Raw genomic sequence first — 20,634 nt, forward strand, 5'->3', positions numbered from 1 at the left:
AGTGCTATACAAAAGTACCGCTGTAAGAAGGTGTTTGGAATTCCCCGAATTTTTGCATTGATTCCTTTTTAACAATGCGGTCTCATCTTCAACTAAGCCCGAATCACAGACAGTGACAGTTTCTCAACTTTGTCAGTTAAATTCTTTTTCTGTTTACTTCATTTTCTAATTTCTCTTCACAGTACCTTGGTCTAATTCTTAGATTCTGCTTACAGAATATAAGAAGATGAACTAAACTTTTTTTTGTTCAGTTTTTTTTCCTGCTTTAGTTCTTGTAAATAATTGGCAATTTTAATCCTTATTACCTTTGTTAATTTTTTTAGTAACTGTAGCTGCGTATATAATGTATTACAAACTCATGAAAAACTGTAGCTGTGGAGTCCGGCCTTTCAATGTTTTGTTACAGTGCTGTTACAGGATGATGTCAGCCATGAGCTCTTCAAATTTAAGAGAACCAAAAAGAAACCAGCAAGGCAGTCGGCGCCTCTTACATGGTCGTTGTGTGTTTTGGGAAGTGTGGGAAATACAAGCTTGTTGGAGGAAAATTTCATGCAATCTCCCTTCCCTTTGCGATAGCTCACCTTGGGACAATTCAAAGATCACTTTAGTACTCGAATTCACTGCATTTTCACGTAAAGCTGATCTCTCATGTCAATTCAGTAAGTACAACATGAACGGTCTCGGCTGAAAATGACAGTACCTGTCAGTACCTGAGGCGATGAGACAAACGCTTGATGTGTTCTCATTTCAGCTACGTTATATCAATTGTTTCAAATAATAACAGAAGTCTTCAATTCAATAAATGCATTATAAGTTAAACAAATACGTGAAGCAAATAAGGTTGCCTTCTTTACAGCAGTTTTACTTTAAAACACTATTGGTGTCCATCCCAGTAATGGTGGTGCTTTTAAAGATGTATTAGAAAAGGGGTTCCCAACCAGGAGTTGCGAGATGGCATGTCAGGGGGTGTGACAAAGTGGAAGGCCATGTCACAAGTCAAGTCAAGTTGGGGAGCATGCACTGGTACAGTGCATTGCCGCACCCACTACATGACAAAACAACTCTGGATCCCAGTTGACAACCCCCCAGGTAGACGCGCAGTCCAGTCCCACCCTCCAGAAATGACTCTCTATCTGCCGCAGCCAGGTGTTACGTGGGTGACCCCTTGGCCTGGTCAAGCCCCTCAGGTACCCAACAATGAGGATCTTACGAGCTGCATCACCCTCCAGGAATCATGCCACATGGCCGTAGTGCTGTAACTGGCGCTCCCTCACAATGCAGGTAATGTGCCTCATTCAGGACTCCATGAGCAACCGCTCATTCGACACAGTCAAACCAACAGTACCGAAGGATTTTCTGGAGAGACACAGTACCAATGGAGTCCAGTCTTCATCTCAGATCACTGGAGAGCGTCCATGTCTCACAACCGTATAGCAAGACAGGAAGCACCAGGACTCTAAAGACTTGGACCTTCATCCTTTGGCATAGATATCGGGACCCGCCACACACCCCTTTCCAGTGACGTCATGACCCCCCCATGCTCTCCCCAATCCGTCTACTGACTTCATAGGAAGAGTCACCAGAGACATGAATGTCACTGCCAAGGTAAGTAAACCTCTTAACAAGGCCGACACTCTCTCCACAGACAGACACACTGCTGATGGCTGTGGTCAAGCGGTCATTGAAGGCCTGGATCTTAGTTTTTATCAGGACCCTCGCAAGCCCAGTCTCTCGAGCGATCTGATCAGAGTCTCCATTGACTCTGGAAAGATCACAGCATCGTCGGCAACGTCAAGATCTGTGAATCTTTCTTCACCCACAGATGCCCCACAGCTGCTGGACCCCACGACCTTGCCCAACACCCAGTCCATGTAAGCACTGAACAGAGTTGGAGCAAAAACACCCCCCTGATGAACCCCAGAATCAATTGGGGAAAAACACAGAGGTCCTGCCGTGTCACGATTCAGTAAAACTGAAGTGCATTTGACTTCATCATAGTGCAATTGGTGTCTTGCAGTGTGCCATCATTTTATTTGTTTTCACATCATAGAACAGGAGTATAAACTATCGAGCATCGCGTGTGTGATTGTCACCTTTGAATGAGCCGCAGTGATGTGCGTTCTCGTGGGTTCCTTGCTGTAGGCAGAACATTCATAAAGGTGAATAACGTTTTTTTAAGAGAATGGAATTTGGACCTTGCAATGATCTGTAGAGAAGGTTGTTGTGTACCTGGAGTGAGGAGACAAATACTTGATGTGTTCTCTCTTCAGCTTCACCTCCTAGACCTGGTAGGGTGGTCTATGTGCGTCCCACTGACCCTCAGAGCTATGTCTGGAGATTTGTGCTCGTGATTTAGGGAAAAATATCTCATTAAGATTTTTGACCAGAGTTTCAATTAAAATTTTGCTTTTTAGCTCTCTGTCTCATGGGTGGGGGTTGAACTTAGTTTGGTCAAGTTTGACTTGCTTGTATAAAATGTTAGTTGCTTTTAATAAATTCAATAAAATGTTTTTTTTAAAAAATCATTTTGCTTATTAGTTATGAGTGAAACCGCAGAGTAAGGTTTTTATACAATTTTGCGAAATTGATTCTAAAATTGGTTTTGCATGTGATTTCACAATTGTGAAACTCACTCATTAAACGGAAACTGTTTCTCCCTGCAAGTTCAATTTTGAGTGAATTACAATACAAAATGAAAGGATACAGTTGCTATATCTGTTTACGAGGTGTGATCAAAAAGTGAATGTTGATGCAGAGCGCCATCCAAGAGCAACGCAAAACAATTCAAAGCCAGTTCTGACGGGTCCATCCTAGAGCCGAGTTTGTGACGAGTTTCAAATTGTTTGATACTGTCAGTTGTTTGTTGAGTTCAAGTGTGTTGTTCAAGTTTGTCCTTAATAATGGATATCGAGCAACGCATTAACATGAAATTTTGTTTCAAATTCCGAAATGCTCAGGAAACCCATCCAATGTTAAAATCAGTTTATGGTAACACTGCCCTAACAATTAAGACTGTTTACAAGTGGTTTGATTGATTTCGTTATGGATCTGACTGTTGAAGATGAGAAAAGATCAGGACGTCCTTCAACATCATTAACCGAGGAAAATGTTGAAATGGTTTTATTCTTCATAATGTCAACACTCCTTGTCACACATCCCTTCTAGTACAACAATTTCTGTCGAACAAAAACATTACGGGGTGTCCACATCCACCTTAATTGCCAGATCTGGCACCGTGCGACGTCTGGCTGTTCCCTAAATTGATAATGACCATGAAAGTTAAATGATTTCAATCCATTGAGGACTTCCAGGCAGCCATGATAGCCCAACTAAAGACACTCTGTGAAGCAGTTCTAGAAAGTTTTTTTCAAAAGTGGCCGGAGCGTTGGTATACGTGCATTCAAAGTGGAGGAAGGTATTTTGAGGGTGACTAGTAGTTGTAAATCTTTTACTGTAATAAACATTTATTTTTTTAACACATTCACTGTATTTTTTTTGATCACACCTCGTATTTACACAACACTATAGTAGACCTTCAGTCTTATAGCTGTTGTTGCAACTCCACTCAAATCATCAGCAGACCTGAGTGGTCAAGAAAGAGCATTGAATCTCACAAGTGCCTCCATAATCATACCTGTTGACCCATTGAGTACTCATTAGACAAGCATTTGAACTTCATACATGTCGTCTCAGGAAGCCAGTGTAGTGATCTGAAATGAATGACATGTGCCCACCTCGGCTGGTACTGCATTTTGCCGCTGCATTTTGAAGCCTCTGCAGCAGCTTGGCGACACATGCTGGTATTCTGGTTAGCGGAGAGCTGCTGTAGTCCAGATGTGACGAGACCAAACCCTTGACCAGGAGCTTTGCTGCATATTCTCTGATATTGTATAAAGTGAATCTGCAAGACCAAAAGACTATAGTAGTGCCCTCCTGAGGACAGCTGGTCATGGATCACCACCCAGAAGTCATGTACAGACTTGGCGTGTGTTAACGACAGGGAGCTGAACAGAGATGGGGTGCCAAGTGAGACGACAACGGAGTCAGTCACTTTATTATTGAAACAAGGGTAGACTCCCAAGTGTCTCAATTTATAGAAAAGAGAGGTGGGCGCTGACTTTTAAGTCCTCTAGATATTAAAAAACCACCACAAAAAAAAAAAAAAACACGCGTGTTTGTCATACTTAAGTAATTGTGAGCAGTTATGTCTGCATTTTCATATATGTGCATTGCAGGTGCGTGAAGTGTCCCTGTTGCACTTTCCTTTCTGATGACGTCACTTTCTACACACAGAGCATCCTGGTTTTGTGGAGGGCTCTGTGTGTGTGTGTGTGTGTGTTTAGTGGCAATTGTGCACGACACTTTGGATAATGCAATCCAGCCGCACCACGAGCCAGTAAAATGAAAATTGCTGTATGTGCCTTTAACATAAAAAGTACTCCACTTTTAACCCAGTGGCGGGCCGTCGGGGCCTTCAAGGCCTTCTCTGCTGGACTAAAAAAATATCTGAATCACAAACTGATGTTAATTATATTTTGTCCATGAATACTTATTAAATAATTCCAAATAGTCTGTCCGCTTCCTTTCATAGCTTTTCCGAAGGCTGTGCTGCTTCCAGACATGTGATTGGTTAAATGCTTTAATACAAAAATACATTTCAGCCATCATTTGTTGCCAGGCAGGGTCAAAGTCAAAGAAGTCTGCCCAGAGGCCTTCACAATCCGTTCTGCAGGCCCTCTAACACAAAATAAATGTCAATTAAACTGTTGCTTCAACCAATCAGATTTTGAGTTGGTTTCACTAGGGCCCTCTAGCAGGCGTACGGCAACGTCGCCGTATTCAGACCCATTGATTGGATAGAGAAGAGAGATGCTCTAAAGGAACTGTTTCATCACATCTTGGAGCATCATGACGAGTATGATGAGGACACAGTGCGCTGTGCTGATGGATTTAAAGCACATCTGGATGATTTTGAGTTTTGTTTTTTGCTTCACACATTCAATGGCATTTTTGAGTATTCAGACGTGCTCTTTTCAATACTACAGGACAAAAAACTGGATGTGCAGTTTTGTCTGGCTAGGGTAAAGGAGTTCTGTGACACAGTTGAGCGAGATAGAAGCCGATATGAGGAACTCTACGAGGCCACTGAATAGGTCAAGCGCAAGATCCTCGCGCGCACTACCGCCAACTCCATGGCAGGATTCTGGACAATATTATTTGCCAGACACAGACCAGATTTCAAGACCACGAAAAACTGATGTTTGTCACGCTCCTCGACCCCCAGAAGTTTCGGGAATACAAGAAAAATTTCCCGCATGCAGCCTTCTCCAGTTTAACAGAGAGCCACGGGGCACTTTTTGATCTGTCTCGGCTAAAAACAGAACTAACTGTAATGTATGCCATGGATGATTTTGCAGGAAAATCTCCCACTGATCTCCTTGACTTCCTTCATCAGAAAAATCTGAATGAGAGCATGGGGCAGCTGTACACATTGGTATGTTTGGCGGTGACCATTCCCGTGTCCACTGCTTCTGTCGAGCAGACATTTTCAGCCCAAAAGTGAATTAAAACTTATGCCAGAAATATGACAGGACAGGTTCGACTTTCAGCATTAGCTTCGATGGCGATAGAAAGGGACTTCGTGATGGAACTGAAGCGCACGGATAATCTGTACGACAGAGTAATTGAACTGTTTTTGAGGAAAGACAGGAGGATGGATTTTGTTTACAAATAATCCGAATTTTTGGTGAGTAAAATGTTGCGATTTTTCCTAAATAATATTGCAAGTTCATGAGTTATTATTGATGTTTTTTATGTGTGTCGCGGCTGTAGCTGCAGTAGAAAGGAACTTGTTCACCCCTGGTTTGTCTATTCAATAAAGGCATTTATTGTGGCTATAGGAGTTATCTATCTGCGATGCAACGGCTCTTTATACTGTATTTCTGCATATTAAGATGGTTTTTATAACCATAAATTAGTTTTTGAGGGGCGGGTTGATTCAGACGGAGCACTACTGAAGGCCTAGATGTGAAATACACGGTCCGCCACTGTTTTAACCTACATTCAGAGATACTCAAGTATTTACTTGTTTTTAATCTGAATATTCCAACCTCCATTTTGCATCGAATGTCCTAAAAACTGTTAATGTGAAATGAAATGCTGGATTAGTTGAAAAAATGTTTTAAAATGGCTTTTTTTTTTTTTTTTTTTTTAAATACAGCACACATATTAAAAATGAGTGAGTGTTTTTGTAATGCAACAAGTCACTGATATTCAAATACTTGTGCATAACACAAACGTTCCTTCTCTCCCATCGAACAAAAAACAAATGTTACTTTGGAATAGCCGTCACCACCACTGACTATTCAAAAAACTTAAAATGTGGGAAAATGTTAAATTGGGGTTCTGCCCTAGTAAGAAAACACAAGTTGCATTTGTATGTAAAAATTAAATCTATATATAAAAGCCAAATACCACTGACTCGCTCATCATGAAATCTCCCGACCCACAAGGACTAGATTCTTGAAATTTGGAATGTAGGTTACCCTTGGCCCATAGGTGCTTGCTAAGAAACGGTTTTAACAATTTCATGGTCCATGCGCAAAATTCTTTAGTGTTTTTTTTTGTTTTTTTTTTTAACTAGAATTTGTTTGAATATTCTGTTGATTTTGCGACTTTCTCATCGCGCTAAGTATCATAGTTCACTTGTGGTACCGATTTATTACCGCGAATTCGAGAGAGACTCCTTGGGCTGTGGAGCCCTCCTCACTCGCGCGTCTGCCTCAGGGCGTAACCTTAACTCTGCTTAGTTAGCGAACGAGAGAACTACTTAACAGATTTAGATAGTTTTTTCTATAATTTACTTGAACGTTCCGGTTGATTTTGTGACTTCTCTCATTGAGCTAATTATCATAGTTCACTTGCAGGAGCGATATATTCATGCTAATCCGAGACCGAGGCTGCAGGCTGTGGGGATGGGGGTGAGTGACGTCAGGAGTCGAGAGTCAGGCAGTGCCCTCCTCAATGTCCTGTTTCACTAATACGTGGGCAAAGGCACGGGGGATGGCTAGTAAATAAATAAAATCTTAACTTCTTAATCTTGTAGGACTGTCATTTAAGTTAAAATCTATTGTTCAAGTATGTAAACAGATGCACTGTATTAATAATTAATATGCTGCAAGCTTCAGAGGTGTTCAGATGAGAGCACACTGTCACATGCTGTGGTGTTGGGTCTTCCCTCAGTCGTTGAGCAATGGTGTCCCCGTTCTTGACAAAATATTCCAACAAAAGGCGCACTCATTTAAAGAAAGCAGCATTTCACGCCTTTGCTTTTCAGTGTGAATTCCTCATCAATTTTATAATAAACTTTTACGGTCACATGTACCTCCATGTCATTTGAGGTTGCATAAAACAACACTTGTTCCAAATCCATTTCAGTTTTTGTCTGACATTAGGAATAATATGAAATGCAGCTTAGGTTTTTAAAAAAAAAAAAATGCAGGAGGAATGGTATGAAGATGACACTAGAAGAAGAACAGGAGTCTTGTATTTTGATAAATAAATAAAATGTGATGGCTTCATTAATGTTTGCTTTCGATAGCTTGTTGAATATCGGCATGCTTGATAACATAAATGGGTCATTAATGGTCAGGATTGGGCTGTTACTAGCATTACATATTCAGAATACAAAAGTAAGAATTGAGGATTCAGCTTGTGTTACGTTTCCAATGATGTATTTGACACCCCATTAACAGTTGAAGTCGGAAGTTTCTATAAACCTGGGGTGAATTCTGTAAAACTCACTTTTTAACCCCTCCACAGACTTTACATTAAAAAAAAATATACAGGTGCTGGTCATAAAATTAGAATATCATGACAAAGTTGATTTATTTCAGTAATTCCATTCAAAAAGTGAAACTTGTATATTAGATACGTCATTCTGTGTGTAATGAATGAATTTCAAATGTTTATTTCTTTTAATGTTGTTGATTATAACTGACAACTAATGAAAGTCCCAAATTCAGTATCTCGGAAAATTAGAATGTCAGTTAAGACCAATGCAAAAAAAGGATTTTTAGAAATGTTGGCCAACTGAAAGGTATGAACATGAAAAGTATGAGCATGTACAGCACTCAATATTTAGTTGGGGGTCCTTTGGCCTGGATTACTGCAGCAATGCGGCGTGGGATGGAGTCGATCAGTCTGTGGCACTGCTCAGGTGTTATGAGAGCCCATGTTGCTCTGATAGTGGCCTTCAGCTCTTCTGAATTGTTGGGTCTGGCGTATTGCATCTTCCTCTTCACAATACCCCATAGATTTTCTATGGGGTTAAGGTCAGGCGAGTTTGCTGGCTAATCAAGAACAGGGATACCATGGTCCTTAAACCAGGTACTGGTAGCTTTGGCACTGTGTGCAGGTGCCAGGTCCTGTTGGAATATGAAATCTGCATCTCCATAAAGTTCATCAGCAGCAGGAAGCATGAAGTGCTCTAAAACTTCCTGGTAGACGGCTGCGTAGACCTCGGACCTCAGAAAACACAATGGACCAACACCAGCAGATGACATGGCACCCCAAACCATCACTGACTGTGGAAACTTTACACTGGACCTCACGCAACGCGGATTCTGTGCCTCTCCTCTCTTCCTCCAGACTCTGGGACCTTGATTTCCAAAGGAAATGCAAAATTTACTTTCATCAGAAAGCAGCAGTCCAGTCCTTTTTGTCTTTAGCCCAGGTGAGCCACTTCTGACGCTGTGTCTTGTTCAAGAGTGGCTTGACACAAGGAATGCGACAGCTGAAACCCATGTCTTGCATACGTCTGTGCGTGGTGGTTCTTGGAGCACGGACTCCAGCTGCAGTCCACTCTTTGTGAATCTCCCCCACATTTTTGAATGAGTTTTGTTTCACAATCCTCTCCAGGGTGCGGTTATCCCTATTGCTTGTACACTTTTTTCTACCACATCTTGTCCTTCCCTTCGCCTCTCTATTAATGTGCTTGGACACAGAGCTCTGTGAACAGCCAGCCTCTTTAGCAATGACCTTTTGTGTCTTGTCCTCCTTGTGCAAGGTGTTAATGGTCGTCTTTTGGACAACTGTCAAGTCAGCAGTCTTCCCCATGATTGTGTAGCCTACAGAACTCGACTGAGAGATCATTTAAAGGCTTTTGCAGGTGTTTTGAGTTAATTAGCTGATTAGAGTGTGGCACCAGGTGTCTTCAATATTGAACCTTTTCACAATATTCTAATTTTCCGAGATACTGAATTTGGGGCTTTCATTAGTTGTCAGTTATTATCATCAACATTAAAAGAAATAAACATTTGAAATACATCAGTCTGTGTGTAATGAATGAATCCAATATACAAGTTTCACTTTTTGAATGGAATTACTGAAATAAATATTCTAATTTTATGACCAGCACCTGTATATATAAATTTGGCATATCGTTTAAGACATTTGCTTTGTTGGGGGAAAAAAAAAAAATGACTCTTGCCCTGCACGATGTTCACAGACCTCAGAGTGTTTTACTTTTTATTGACTGTATCACAGTTCCAGTGGGTTACAAGTTGACGTACACTTTCTTCATATTTGGTCGCATTGCCTTTAAATTGTTTAACTTGAGTCAAACATTTTGGGTCGCCTTCCACAAGTTTCTTACAATAAGTTGCTGGAATTTTGGCCCATTTGTCCAGATAGAACTGGTGTAACTGAGATGGGTTTATAGGCATCTTAGCTTGCACACGCTTTTTCAATTCTGCACTCTAATGTAAATCAAATTGACATCCAGGCTTTGGGATGGCCACTCCAGTACCTTGATCTTGTTGTCCTTAAGCCATTTTGCCACAACTTTGAAGGTGTGCTTGGGGTCCTTGTCCATTTGGAAGACTCATTTGTGACTGAGCTTCAACTTCCTTGCTGAGCTCTTAAGATGTTGTTGCAGTATATCTCCATCATTTTCCTTCCTAATGATGCCATCTATTTTGTGAAGTGCACCAGTCCCTGCTTCAGCAAAGCACCCCCAGAACCTGATGCTCACTCCCCCTTTTTTTTGACAGTAGGGATGCTGTTCTTTGGCTTGCTCTTTTAGCTCCAAACATAACAATGGTCATTGTGACCAAACAGTTTGATCTTGAATTCATCAAACCGGAGGACATTTCTCCAGAAGGCAAGATCTTTGTCCCCATGTGCCAATGCAAACTGCAAGCTGGCTTTTTTTATGGTGGCTGTGGAGCAGTGGCTTCTCCCTTGCTGAGCAGCCTTCCAGGTGTTCTTGATATTAGACTCGTTTTACTATGGATATTGACACATCTGCCTGTTTCCTCTGACATCTGCTGCTGTTCTGGGATTTATTTGCACTTTTCGTGCCAAAGTACATTCTTCTCTAGTAGACAGAATTCATTTCCTTCCTGAGTGGTATGATGGCTGTGTAGTCCCATGCTGTTTATGCTTTTATATTATTGTTTGTACACATGATGGTGGGACCTTCAGGTGTTTGGAAATTGTCCCCAAAGATGAATCAGATTTGTGGAGTTCCACAGTTTTTTTTTTTTTTTTCCCTCCGAGGTCTTGGCCGATTTCTTTTGATTTTCCAATTATGTCAAACAAATGGGGCATTAAGTTTGATGGTAGGCCTCCACATCCATCCACATGTTGTCTCCAATTAGGCAAGCTGGCTATCGGGGAGGGTATTTTTCGTACGTGGATTACTCGTTTAGCCGGATGTAATTGTTGACGATTTGGCCTGATCCTGGATCTGTCGGTTTTTCGAAACTCTTGCTGGAAGTGTTGTCATAGCAACACATCCAAATCCTCAAACCTGTTCGGAGCAGGTTTGTTCTGCGTAAACAAGGATTAGCTCACACCCTTAATCAGTGTCCGTGCGTGGAATTCATTCAGTCATGGCTTCACTGTTCATGAATGAGCGACCAATTGATATTGGTGTGCAGATTATAAGAAGAGAATTTCATATAGAGAGGGTTTTGCGCGATCGGCAAGATCCTTTATTGCTCCCGGAGGAAATTCTTTTCGAAAGATACCGCTTTAGCTGAGGGGGAATATTGTGACTCAAAGATTTATTAGCACCTTATATTCGAAGTCAAACTCGGTGAAGTTGGGCTCTCACAACCACACAGACGGTATGCATTGCTTTGAGGTTTTTTGCAAGCGGCACTTTTTCATATACTGTAGGTGATGCGGAAAATCTAACTAAAAGTGCAGTTTGCCAGACAATTCGTAAAGTCTGTTTGGCTCTGAAATATTTCCTTCAGATTTTCATAGTGTTTCCTGGACACCTGCATGTGCAGACAATAAAAGAGGCGTTTCATGCCATTGCAGGTAGGCAACACACAGGCAAAAACACCCACAGTTCCATGAAGAATCTCACAATCGGCCTATAATTATCATTACCCAGGATTTCCAAATGTGATTGGGGCACTGGATTATACGCAGATCCGAATAATCGGACACAGTGACTTCATCAAATATTTGACCTTCGTCAATATCTCGTTGGTCAGACACAGGTTCAAGGGATATGACATTCCCTGCAACTGACCCATCAAAAAAAAAAAAGAGGGCTATATGGAACATACCTATGGCACACATCGATGACAAATATATGCAGTGACCATCCTTTACCTGAAATGAAGTGACCACTGCATCCTGCCACTGGTTCTGAGGAGGAGCTTCCCCCTGGAATGCCCTCAGAAACAGGGCGATGGGCATTTTGCTGGAGAGCCAGCTCTTCTGCAGGGTTTAGGTCTGGACCGCGTGGACCTCCACCTGTTTTTTGCTTGTCTGCCTTCCTATTAGCTTTAGAATGAATGTTTTTTATATTATATATGATTCTTTATGTCAACAATTCTTTAAATAGTTATATACCAATATTTACCAGTTTGAAGTATATTCTTGTACTTCACTTTAACCTGTTCCCATGTTCTCCTTGTCCTCACATTTGATCTGGAATTATGACATATTAAATAATAATTAATCTGACACATAGGAAATGAAACGCTGCATTCAGTAAGTACAATGCACACTACTTAGCGTTTAATTTGTCGGTCACTTTTTGCCAGCTGTCTTTTCTGGTTTGGGCTGCTTTTGCAGTGTTACCCCTTGTGCATATTACATCTTGAAATTCTTGATGTCCTTCGAATAAAAGGTCTTGCGCCACGTGTGTGGGGGGGAAAAAAAAAAAAAATGCGCCCGTTCTTTCGTCATTTTGTTACAGCCTATCAAAGACTTGCTGATCATGTTTTCTAGACTCAATATATTTGGGGTTTTCAATCAGCGCGGGCGCGCGCATTCATCTCGGATGATTAGATCCAGCTAGACTAATCTACTACACGGCTTTGTTTGTAAAAAAAAAAAAAAAAAAAAAAAAAAAAAAAACGACTTGTCCCGGATGAGTTTCACCGGCATTAACTCATCCAAGATGAGGCATCTGATCTCGGATGATTTAAGCAACGTACGGAAAATACCCCCAGGAGCTAATGGTCTAAAGCCTTGACATCATTTTTTTGGAATTTTCTAAATTGTTTAAAGGCTCAGTTAACAAAGTGCATGTAAACTTGTGACCCACTGGAATTGTGAAATAGTCAATAAAAAATGAAATACTCTGAGGACTGTTAGCATTGTTTGGGGAAAAATATTACTTTTGCCCTGCACAATGTAGATGTCTTAAACAATATGGCAGATGTGTAGCTTGTTAGTATAAAATCTGAGGGGGTTATAAAGTGAGTTTTAAAGAATTCACCCTAAGAGTATGGAAACATACGACTTCAAATCTACTTCATGCAATACTAATACTGTAGGGGGGGGGGGGGGTTCCAGAAACTTGAATTTGCCAAGAACTATGCAGGTGAAGTGATAAGCATACCCTGCTGTAATGTCCTGGCCGGTCACAGATCCCCAGTCTCTGTCTAGCGCTCGTTGTTTGTTTCTGTATTGTTCACGTCCTGTTTCGTTTGTTCACTGCTTGTGTGTGTGTGTGTAGCTGGTTAATTTAATGCTCAAGCATTGGGAGATTTGGTTCTAAATGTGTTGGAAAGCCTAGCGCTCTCTTGCTGTTTCTCTCTCTCTCTCTCTCTCTCTGTGTTGATGCAAATGGTTTGCGACAAGCAGCTGATTCTCGCGGCCTTTGTTTGCTTTTTAGGTGAGCTGAACTCCTTCATAAGTCTTGTTCTCTTTACCCAGTTTTGTAAAAGTGTTAGTTATTGAATACAGTAGAACCTCTGGTCACGAACATTTCCAAACACGTACAAATTGGGTTACGATGAAAAAGTTTGCCAAAATTTTGCATCTGTTCACGACCACACGCTCTGGTGGCGAACCAAAAACAGTGGCGGCCAGTTTCACTACGTGCCAATGATTTCCCATGCTCTGTTTCCCATTTACTTTTGTTTGCGTATACAGGGCCTAACAAAGCAGCTGATGTCGCAAAAGGAGTTATAATGTTAACCAAGCAGAGGCCTCGAGTGCTGGAAGAGGTGGAAAAACTGTTGCTAGTGTGGTTGAACGAGAAGCAACTTGCAGGGGATGGCGTAAGCGAGGCGATCATATGCGAGAAAGCCAGGAAGATTCATGGTGATTTGCTGTAAAAAAAAAAAAAAAAAAAAAAACTTCGAGCAGCGAAGAGGAGGAATTTAAAGCCAGTAGAGGACGGTTTGAAAAGTTTCGCAAGAAAAGTGGCATTTAATTTTTTCCCCAGTGCTTAAAACTCAAAGTGTTTACAGCGAGTGGATCGTAAGGCTGTAGCACAAACTGTTACAATGTTAGTTTTCTCTGTTGTTCAAGGTTTTCTTGGTGTTATTCATTGTTTTTACATTTAGTTTACTATTACACTGTGCATTCTATGGTATAATTAACTATTTTTGTGCTTAAAAAATATATATTTACATACAGTTTGTACGCCTGGAACGGATTAATTGTATTTACATACGATCTTATGAGGGAAATTACGTTCGGGTCACGACCAGAGTGTTGGAACGAATTATGGTCGTGACCAGAGGTACCACTGTACTGCATATTCAATATCCCATATCTAAATACTTTAATTTTAGAGTATTCTGCCCAATGGTTCTATTAATGGTTATCAGTGTCACTGACCTGATGTTACTGGGACCCGGTGCCGCCTTCCTTCTTTCATTCACTCTTCACAATGCTCTATATATTGGTGGTTCAGTTTTAGATGGTTACATAAATGTTCATTATTGAAAATAAAATAATTCCAAGTTATGGAAGATTCTGTTCATTTTGGTTTAAAACGTGTAGGCCTGCGCATTACTACTCTACTTTTTCCAGTCCTCTGTTTTGCTTTGGTGATTTAAATAAATCTTTTTGACATACAGTATATTTCCAAGTTGAGTGGCGTGGGTGTAATTGTGGAGAAACGGTGGGACGCATTCTGATCATTAAAGGTGCATTTTGCATGTGTGGGATGGCACTTTGTTTTATAAATGAAACGCTTCAATTTTGTGATAACTGAAGATTTTCACTTTTATATGAAAACATATTTTCATTAAATTAGATAAAGATTTTAAGAATTTGATGACACGATGAAATATAATTTTAAAAACTCTGATCAATAATCATGTCACCTGACTCTCTCGCAACATTATTTTGTTAGACTGTTTTTCACTTCTTGGTTCCAGTGATTGTGATTATTTTCTAATACAGAAGGGAAAATGAACAAGTCGAGTGGCTTTGCACGTGCAACTTACATTTTACAATTGCTTATACTTACAGAATGTTGTTCATAATTTCAATCATTTTTTTAACAGTATGTAATGTTGTGATTTAATGTCATCAAGACGGTGAAATGAAAAAAAATGTGTATTTTTTTTTTCTTTTGTACTTCATACAGGAGACAAACCTCACTGCTGTTCTGAATGTGGCAAACAGTTCAGCCACAGGTGCACTCTCCTGAGACACACTCGAATCCACACCGGAGAGAAGCTCTATTCTTGTTTTGAATGTGGCAGGAAGTTTTTGCAAAGGAACCACCTCGAGAGCCATGTCAGAATTCACACGGGAGAGAAGCCGTACTGCTGCTTGGAATGTGGCAGAGAGTTTTCAGAGCGGAGCCATCTTCAAAGCCACACGAAGATCCACACGGGGGAGAAGCCGTATTGCTGTTTGGAATGTGGCAAACAATTCTGTCGCAGAAACCACCTTTGGAGACACATTAAAATTCACACTGGAGAGAAGCCGTATTCCTGTTCGGAATGTGGCAAGAAATTTTTGACAATGAGCAATCTCCGGAGCCACATGAGAATTCACTCAGGAGAGAAGCCGTATTCCTGTTCTGAATGTGGCAAAAAATTTTTAACGGTGAGCAATCTTCGTAGCCATACAAAAATCCACACTGGGGAGAAGCCATATTGCTGTACTGAATGTGGTAAAAGGTTTGCACATTTGAACAGTCTTAAGATCCACTTTAAAGTTCATTCAGGAGAGAAGGAGAAATCTTTGAAGTAGCAGATGGGCAGCTGAAGAACGAAGAAATGGAGGAAGGAGTGGAATGGAACCCTCCTACACGCTGAAGTCTGGGGGCTTCATTGTTTAAGATCTATACTAAATCTTACCAAGTCGAAACTCTTCTTCGAGTGTGAAAAGGATCCCCAATTGTTTCTCAGAATAAAAAGGTGCCAACCCTCTGGCTCAGCATTTGTGTAGAGTGCTGGTGATACTGGTATTGCAGCATCTTCAGATTTAGAGAAGACCACCTCCAATGTCGTGACAATCCAGTACTGAAGAACAAGACAAGACCACCAAAGCAGAATTTGAACATGAAATTAAGAGGGCTGGACACGGTCCCGTGGTCCTTTTGAAGATAACGAGGAGGTGGTCTACTGCTACTTCTAGGCAGCAAATCCAGAATGACTGACAAAAGAATATGCCAGGAGGGCTTGTTTAAAATTTGAAATCTACAAAAAGCAGAGCTGTAAAGTAACAGAGTACAACTACTTTGTTACTCAGGTATTTATACCTTACTTGAGGAAATTTAATTCATGGCTACTTTTATTTTAACCCCACTACATTTTCTTTAGGCCAAATCTCGCACGTTTTCCAGCAACTTCTCATTAATCGTTGCACCAACCAAACTGTTATGAATTCATAAGAGAGACCAATCAGGTGTGTTGTCAATGGAGGTGATGCTCTAGCACAGCCAATAGAATGCCGTATATCATTCAGAACAAAAAGCGTCGTTGTGCGCCTTTTGCTCCTCATTTGGTAAGGTCGTTCCCAAGCTCCCTCCCACTGTTCTGACCTGGAAACTGAAAATACATTTTCCCCACAGTCAGATTTGAACACTTCATTCAAAGTTGTAAAGCGCAGTGCCTTCTGTGTCTTGCCAGCACCTAAAGAAACATCAGCTTCCTAGAACTTGCCCTTAAAGAAGCATGTTGAGGGAATTTTTTTTTTAGTTGTTTTGTACGGAGCCCCTGAAGTCCCAAAAGTGGTGTGTTGCACAAACAAAGCTTTATTTGCACAAGTGATGTGTTCAGGCCACAAGATATTTAGGCCGTACTCACACTAGGCACGTTTGTTTTGTACCGAGCCCAAGCACATTTGTCTCCTAACCCACACCCTACTATCCCTCTGGCCTGCAGTCACACTGTGCTTAATGTTCAGGGCCCGGGCACGCTCTTGTCATCACCATGCAACTTCGTGTAAAGCCAAAACAAGGTCCGAACACGGAGTGACATCATGCATGTCAAAATAATTTTACTTAATTTTGGGGTAGTTTTGGAGTCATGCAGGGCAGGATAACACTCTACTCTCCTACAGACTTGTTCATTGTGCAGCACAGCGTTTTGCTATTAATCATGTTTGACATACGAGAAGATTTTTACGGTGACCAATGATGTTAAAGGAGGATTTTGCAGCTTTTCTTGCCAACTCCAGTTCACATTTATGTGTAAGGCGAGAATAAAAATCGTGCAATTCTCATTTCATTCAATATCTGACTTGTCACTTGTCTGTTTTCCGTGGTTGGGAATATTTAGTGATCATAGTGTCCCCGAATTCTACGGAGCCATGCTCGGGCCCACCTCTTTCAAGCAGGCCAGGGCACGGCACAGTTGGCCTGGCATGGAGTGATAACACTAGTGTGGCGGACAGCCAGAACACTTACCCGCCTAGGACGCCCAGAATATGGAAGGACTGGGGGAGAGAGAGTAGTTTCAAGGCAGTTTCTCCCCTAGACCAACAGAGGGCAGCCCTCTTGTTTTCCAGCTGGGCCACCGCCATGGAGCACATGGACATTTTCAGATCCGGATGTGTGGCCGGAATAAACTCATTTGGGTGCCTATAAAGGGAGCCAGTCCCCACCATTCAGTGGCCAGAGTCAGGAGGAAGACGACAAAGCCTGAGGAGGAGGAGTGGAGGCAGATGGGCTGGCGGCAGAGACTGTGTTGGTGATTTTTGCACTGTAAATAAACCGTGTGCTGGGTGCAAAACCTGTCTTCTGCCTGTCTGTGTCGGGGTTAGGGTGGCCCTACGTGCCCGAGCTTCACACTAGTCAAATGAACTAGATTTTGCGGAGTTACATGTGGACAAACGTGCTCGGGCAATCAGAACAAATTGCCAGTGTGAGTACACCCTTATTGTGCAAACACTATCTGTATGTTGGGCACACCTGATATTGTGACAATTTTTTTTTTTTATGAGCCCACTTACTGAAATGCTAGGGGGCACCCAGCTGTAAAAACTGCTGGTTACTTACAGAAGACAGAGTCGGGGGGGGGGTTCAAACAAGACCTTGGAGCCTTCAAGGGGTCAGAGGAGTGCCACTGTCCCTGGATGCCACTGTTGCGTTGTCCCTTTTAATGTGAGTGGTAACAGATGAGGTGTATACTTTCCTGCAAGCAGAGAGAAGTATCTTCGTTGCTACTGGAACTCAACCTGCCGACCTTAGTCTAATCTAGAGTCGTAGTGACCAAGGAAAGCACAGGTGACTTATTAAGTGAATGTTGTGTTTTTGCGTACAAGAGTGAACTTTGAGCAGCAATATATTGTCTCTTGGTAAATTACTGAAGAATTTCTGCACATCTTATTTTATCTTCCACTGAACTGCAAAGTATGTGACTTATTTCTAAGCTGTCCTTATTTAGTTTTTCTCCCTGATTCAGGAGAGAGCATTTAAATGAAACAAGAGTGGACTCTCGTCCAGAGCATTCTTCAGTTCAACACGGACTCTCTGATTTGTATTTGCCATTTAATTTTGTTATATTGAAGATGGATTATTGTCATTTGAATGCAAGCTGGTTACATGTGTGAGTACAATTATTCTGTAGACTGTAAGTTTTCTATTGGAGTGCATTAGAAATATGAATATGCATTAGGAGACAACTGGCATACACCCGGTTATGTTGGAGAGTTAATAATCTGCCTTGACTTTAATTGTGGTTAATTCCATAGTTTACATAAGAGCTCATGAGGGATCATTTTAAAGGTAAAACTGGGTACCAAACAGGGCAAAGGAAACCATGGAGAATTCTTGTTAAAGGTAAACCATAATTCTGTAATTTAATGTAATAATTGCCCCTCTAAAGTCTATCTTTACTTCATTGACATGTAATAAACCTAATCTGTGTTGATTTTTCACTTTTTTGTATATTGTTTATCTATTTTTGTTTTATTTTCATCTTCTCTCTCTGGAGTAGAGGGGTGCTTCATGTACTGCAGCCGGGTATCCCAGTAGGGGAGGCACACTCCCTAATAGCACCGCACTTCAGGTCATCACCGTGACACACATCAAATCCTAGAGTGTGTGCAGGGCGGACGTGAGGTTAATCAGTTAGGGTACAGGGGTCCAGACCCTTTTTCTGTTCCTGCCATTCAGAGAGATTGGGTAATTTATACCTCTATTACTGTAGATTATCTGTTAGCCTCACGTCTGCCCTGCACAAAAACTGTTAGTGCACAGGGACCCCGAGGGTTTTGTGCTCCTGCTATTCATAGAGATGAGGTCATTTTTACTGCTGCTACGTGGTCATAGTGCCGCTCTCTACATTAAAACATCATTCTTGTTTTTCTGCTGTGTCTTTTTATTAACCTCCTTAGCAATTAGAGCTGAGAGTCACTAAAAGCGTTAGTCCCAAGTGATACTTGGGCATCAGTTTAGACGCGTCTCACGAAACACTCGATGTTTACTTCGGCTGTAAAAATGGCGACAGCATTAGGGCCGAGTGTTACTTAGGCAACAGTGTAGACACTTCTTGTTGTAAGCATTAGCGTATTCTGGCAATGGTGTAGACGCGCCTTCTCCTAGCCTCATAATGGCATCTAAGAAATGACTCCCATCACCAGTGATGATGATGTGAATCTGTCCTCCGGCAGTGAAACCAAAAGAGATTCTGATGAATCCGAAAGTGACGCTTGTCACTCGCACATGTGCAGTGTGCTCTTCATATTATAATCACTGGTATACAGTGATTTTGGTGCCAACGATGTCTGAACGGTTTTATATCAAGTTTATGGTGCTGATTAAGAATATGCCTTTGGTTTTGCCAGATTGGCTCTAGTTTCTGAGATATTTAATAATTAATTAACGCAACATGTTTGAAAAGCATTCAGAATTGCAAGAATATTTTTATTTTAGTTACAACTAGTAAGTAAACAGTCTAACATCATACAAAAAAGAAATTAAAAACATCTCAGTGACAGGAAAAAAGTTATGTATGATTTGATTAATACAATATTAATAATGTCAATGCTTCAAAAAACACTGTTTATGCGATTTCCTTTTATGTGTGTCATCAGGACAATCACGTTGGAGACTCCAACAGTAGTATGCCATCATGTGTATGTCCCATCTGCCTTGATATCTTTCCTCCATCACCTTCATATCCTGGTGGAACCTCTCGCCTTGTTCCTCGCTGAAGTTTCCAAGGTTATCTGGAAATCTGTTTAAATGGCTATGGAGATCGTGCATCTTTATGCTCATATTAACTCCCAAATTTCGATAGTTAACAAGCATATCTTGCACCAATTCTTCATAATTGTCTGCTCTGTAGTAGTTCTTCAGAACAGAGACAAAACTCTTCCAGGCCGAAGCCTCAGTGTTATTCATGCATTTGGTAAAATTGGAATCGTTCATGAGTTTACGAATCTGAGGACCATCAAAGATTCCAGCTTTTAGTTTTTCCATGCTCAGTCCAGGGAATGATCTACAAATGTACTTGAAGCAATTACCTGTTTTGTCCAAAGCCCTAACACATTGCTTCATCAATCCTAGCTTAATATGAAGCGGTGGGAGAATGATTTTGTTCTTGCCCACCAGTGGCTTGTTGATGATATTCGCAGCATCAACGATCATTTCTTCCCTTGTAGGCCATGACACTTTTGTCCAATAATCTTGCTTTGCCTTGCTATTCCAGAGGCACATGAAGCATGGGTATTTTGTGTATCCAGATTGCTGTCCAAGCAAGAAGTTCACCATCTTCAGATCAACACAAATCGACCACTGATGTTCATGATAACGGATTTTCTGTAATACTATTTTTACATTTTCATATTCTTTAAGTTTTGTTGAGTGAGCAATGGGAAGAGACATATAATGGTTACCCTTGTGCAAGAGAACACATTTCAAGCTTCTAATTGAGCTGTCTATAAAAAGCCGACAGTCTTCTGGTT

The 20,634-nt window shown here is 41.2% G+C and overlaps 1 protein-coding gene across 2 annotated transcripts in view; it reads left to right on the forward strand.

The window, feature by feature from the left end:
* Window positions 1-18,601, forward strand: part of LOC114667726 (gastrula zinc finger protein XlCGF8.2DB-like) — a 31,563-nt gene extending 12,962 nt beyond the window's left edge. For both annotated transcript variants that reach the window (XM_028823150.2, XM_028823165.2), the window contains exon 4: window positions 14,858-18,601. In XM_028823150.2, the coding sequence (XP_028678983.1) occupies window positions 14,858-15,471 (614 nt within the window). In that variant the 3' untranslated portion in view covers window positions 15,472-18,601. The remainder of the gene's footprint in view (window positions 1-14,857) is intronic.
* The last annotated feature ends 2,033 nt before the right edge of the window (window positions 18,602-20,634 follow it).

This window comes from Erpetoichthys calabaricus, chromosome 1 (genome assembly GCF_900747795.2).
Source record: "Erpetoichthys calabaricus chromosome 1, fErpCal1.3, whole genome shotgun sequence".
In the NCBI taxonomy this organism is placed as follows: domain Eukaryota; kingdom Metazoa; phylum Chordata; class Cladistia; order Polypteriformes; family Polypteridae; genus Erpetoichthys; species Erpetoichthys calabaricus.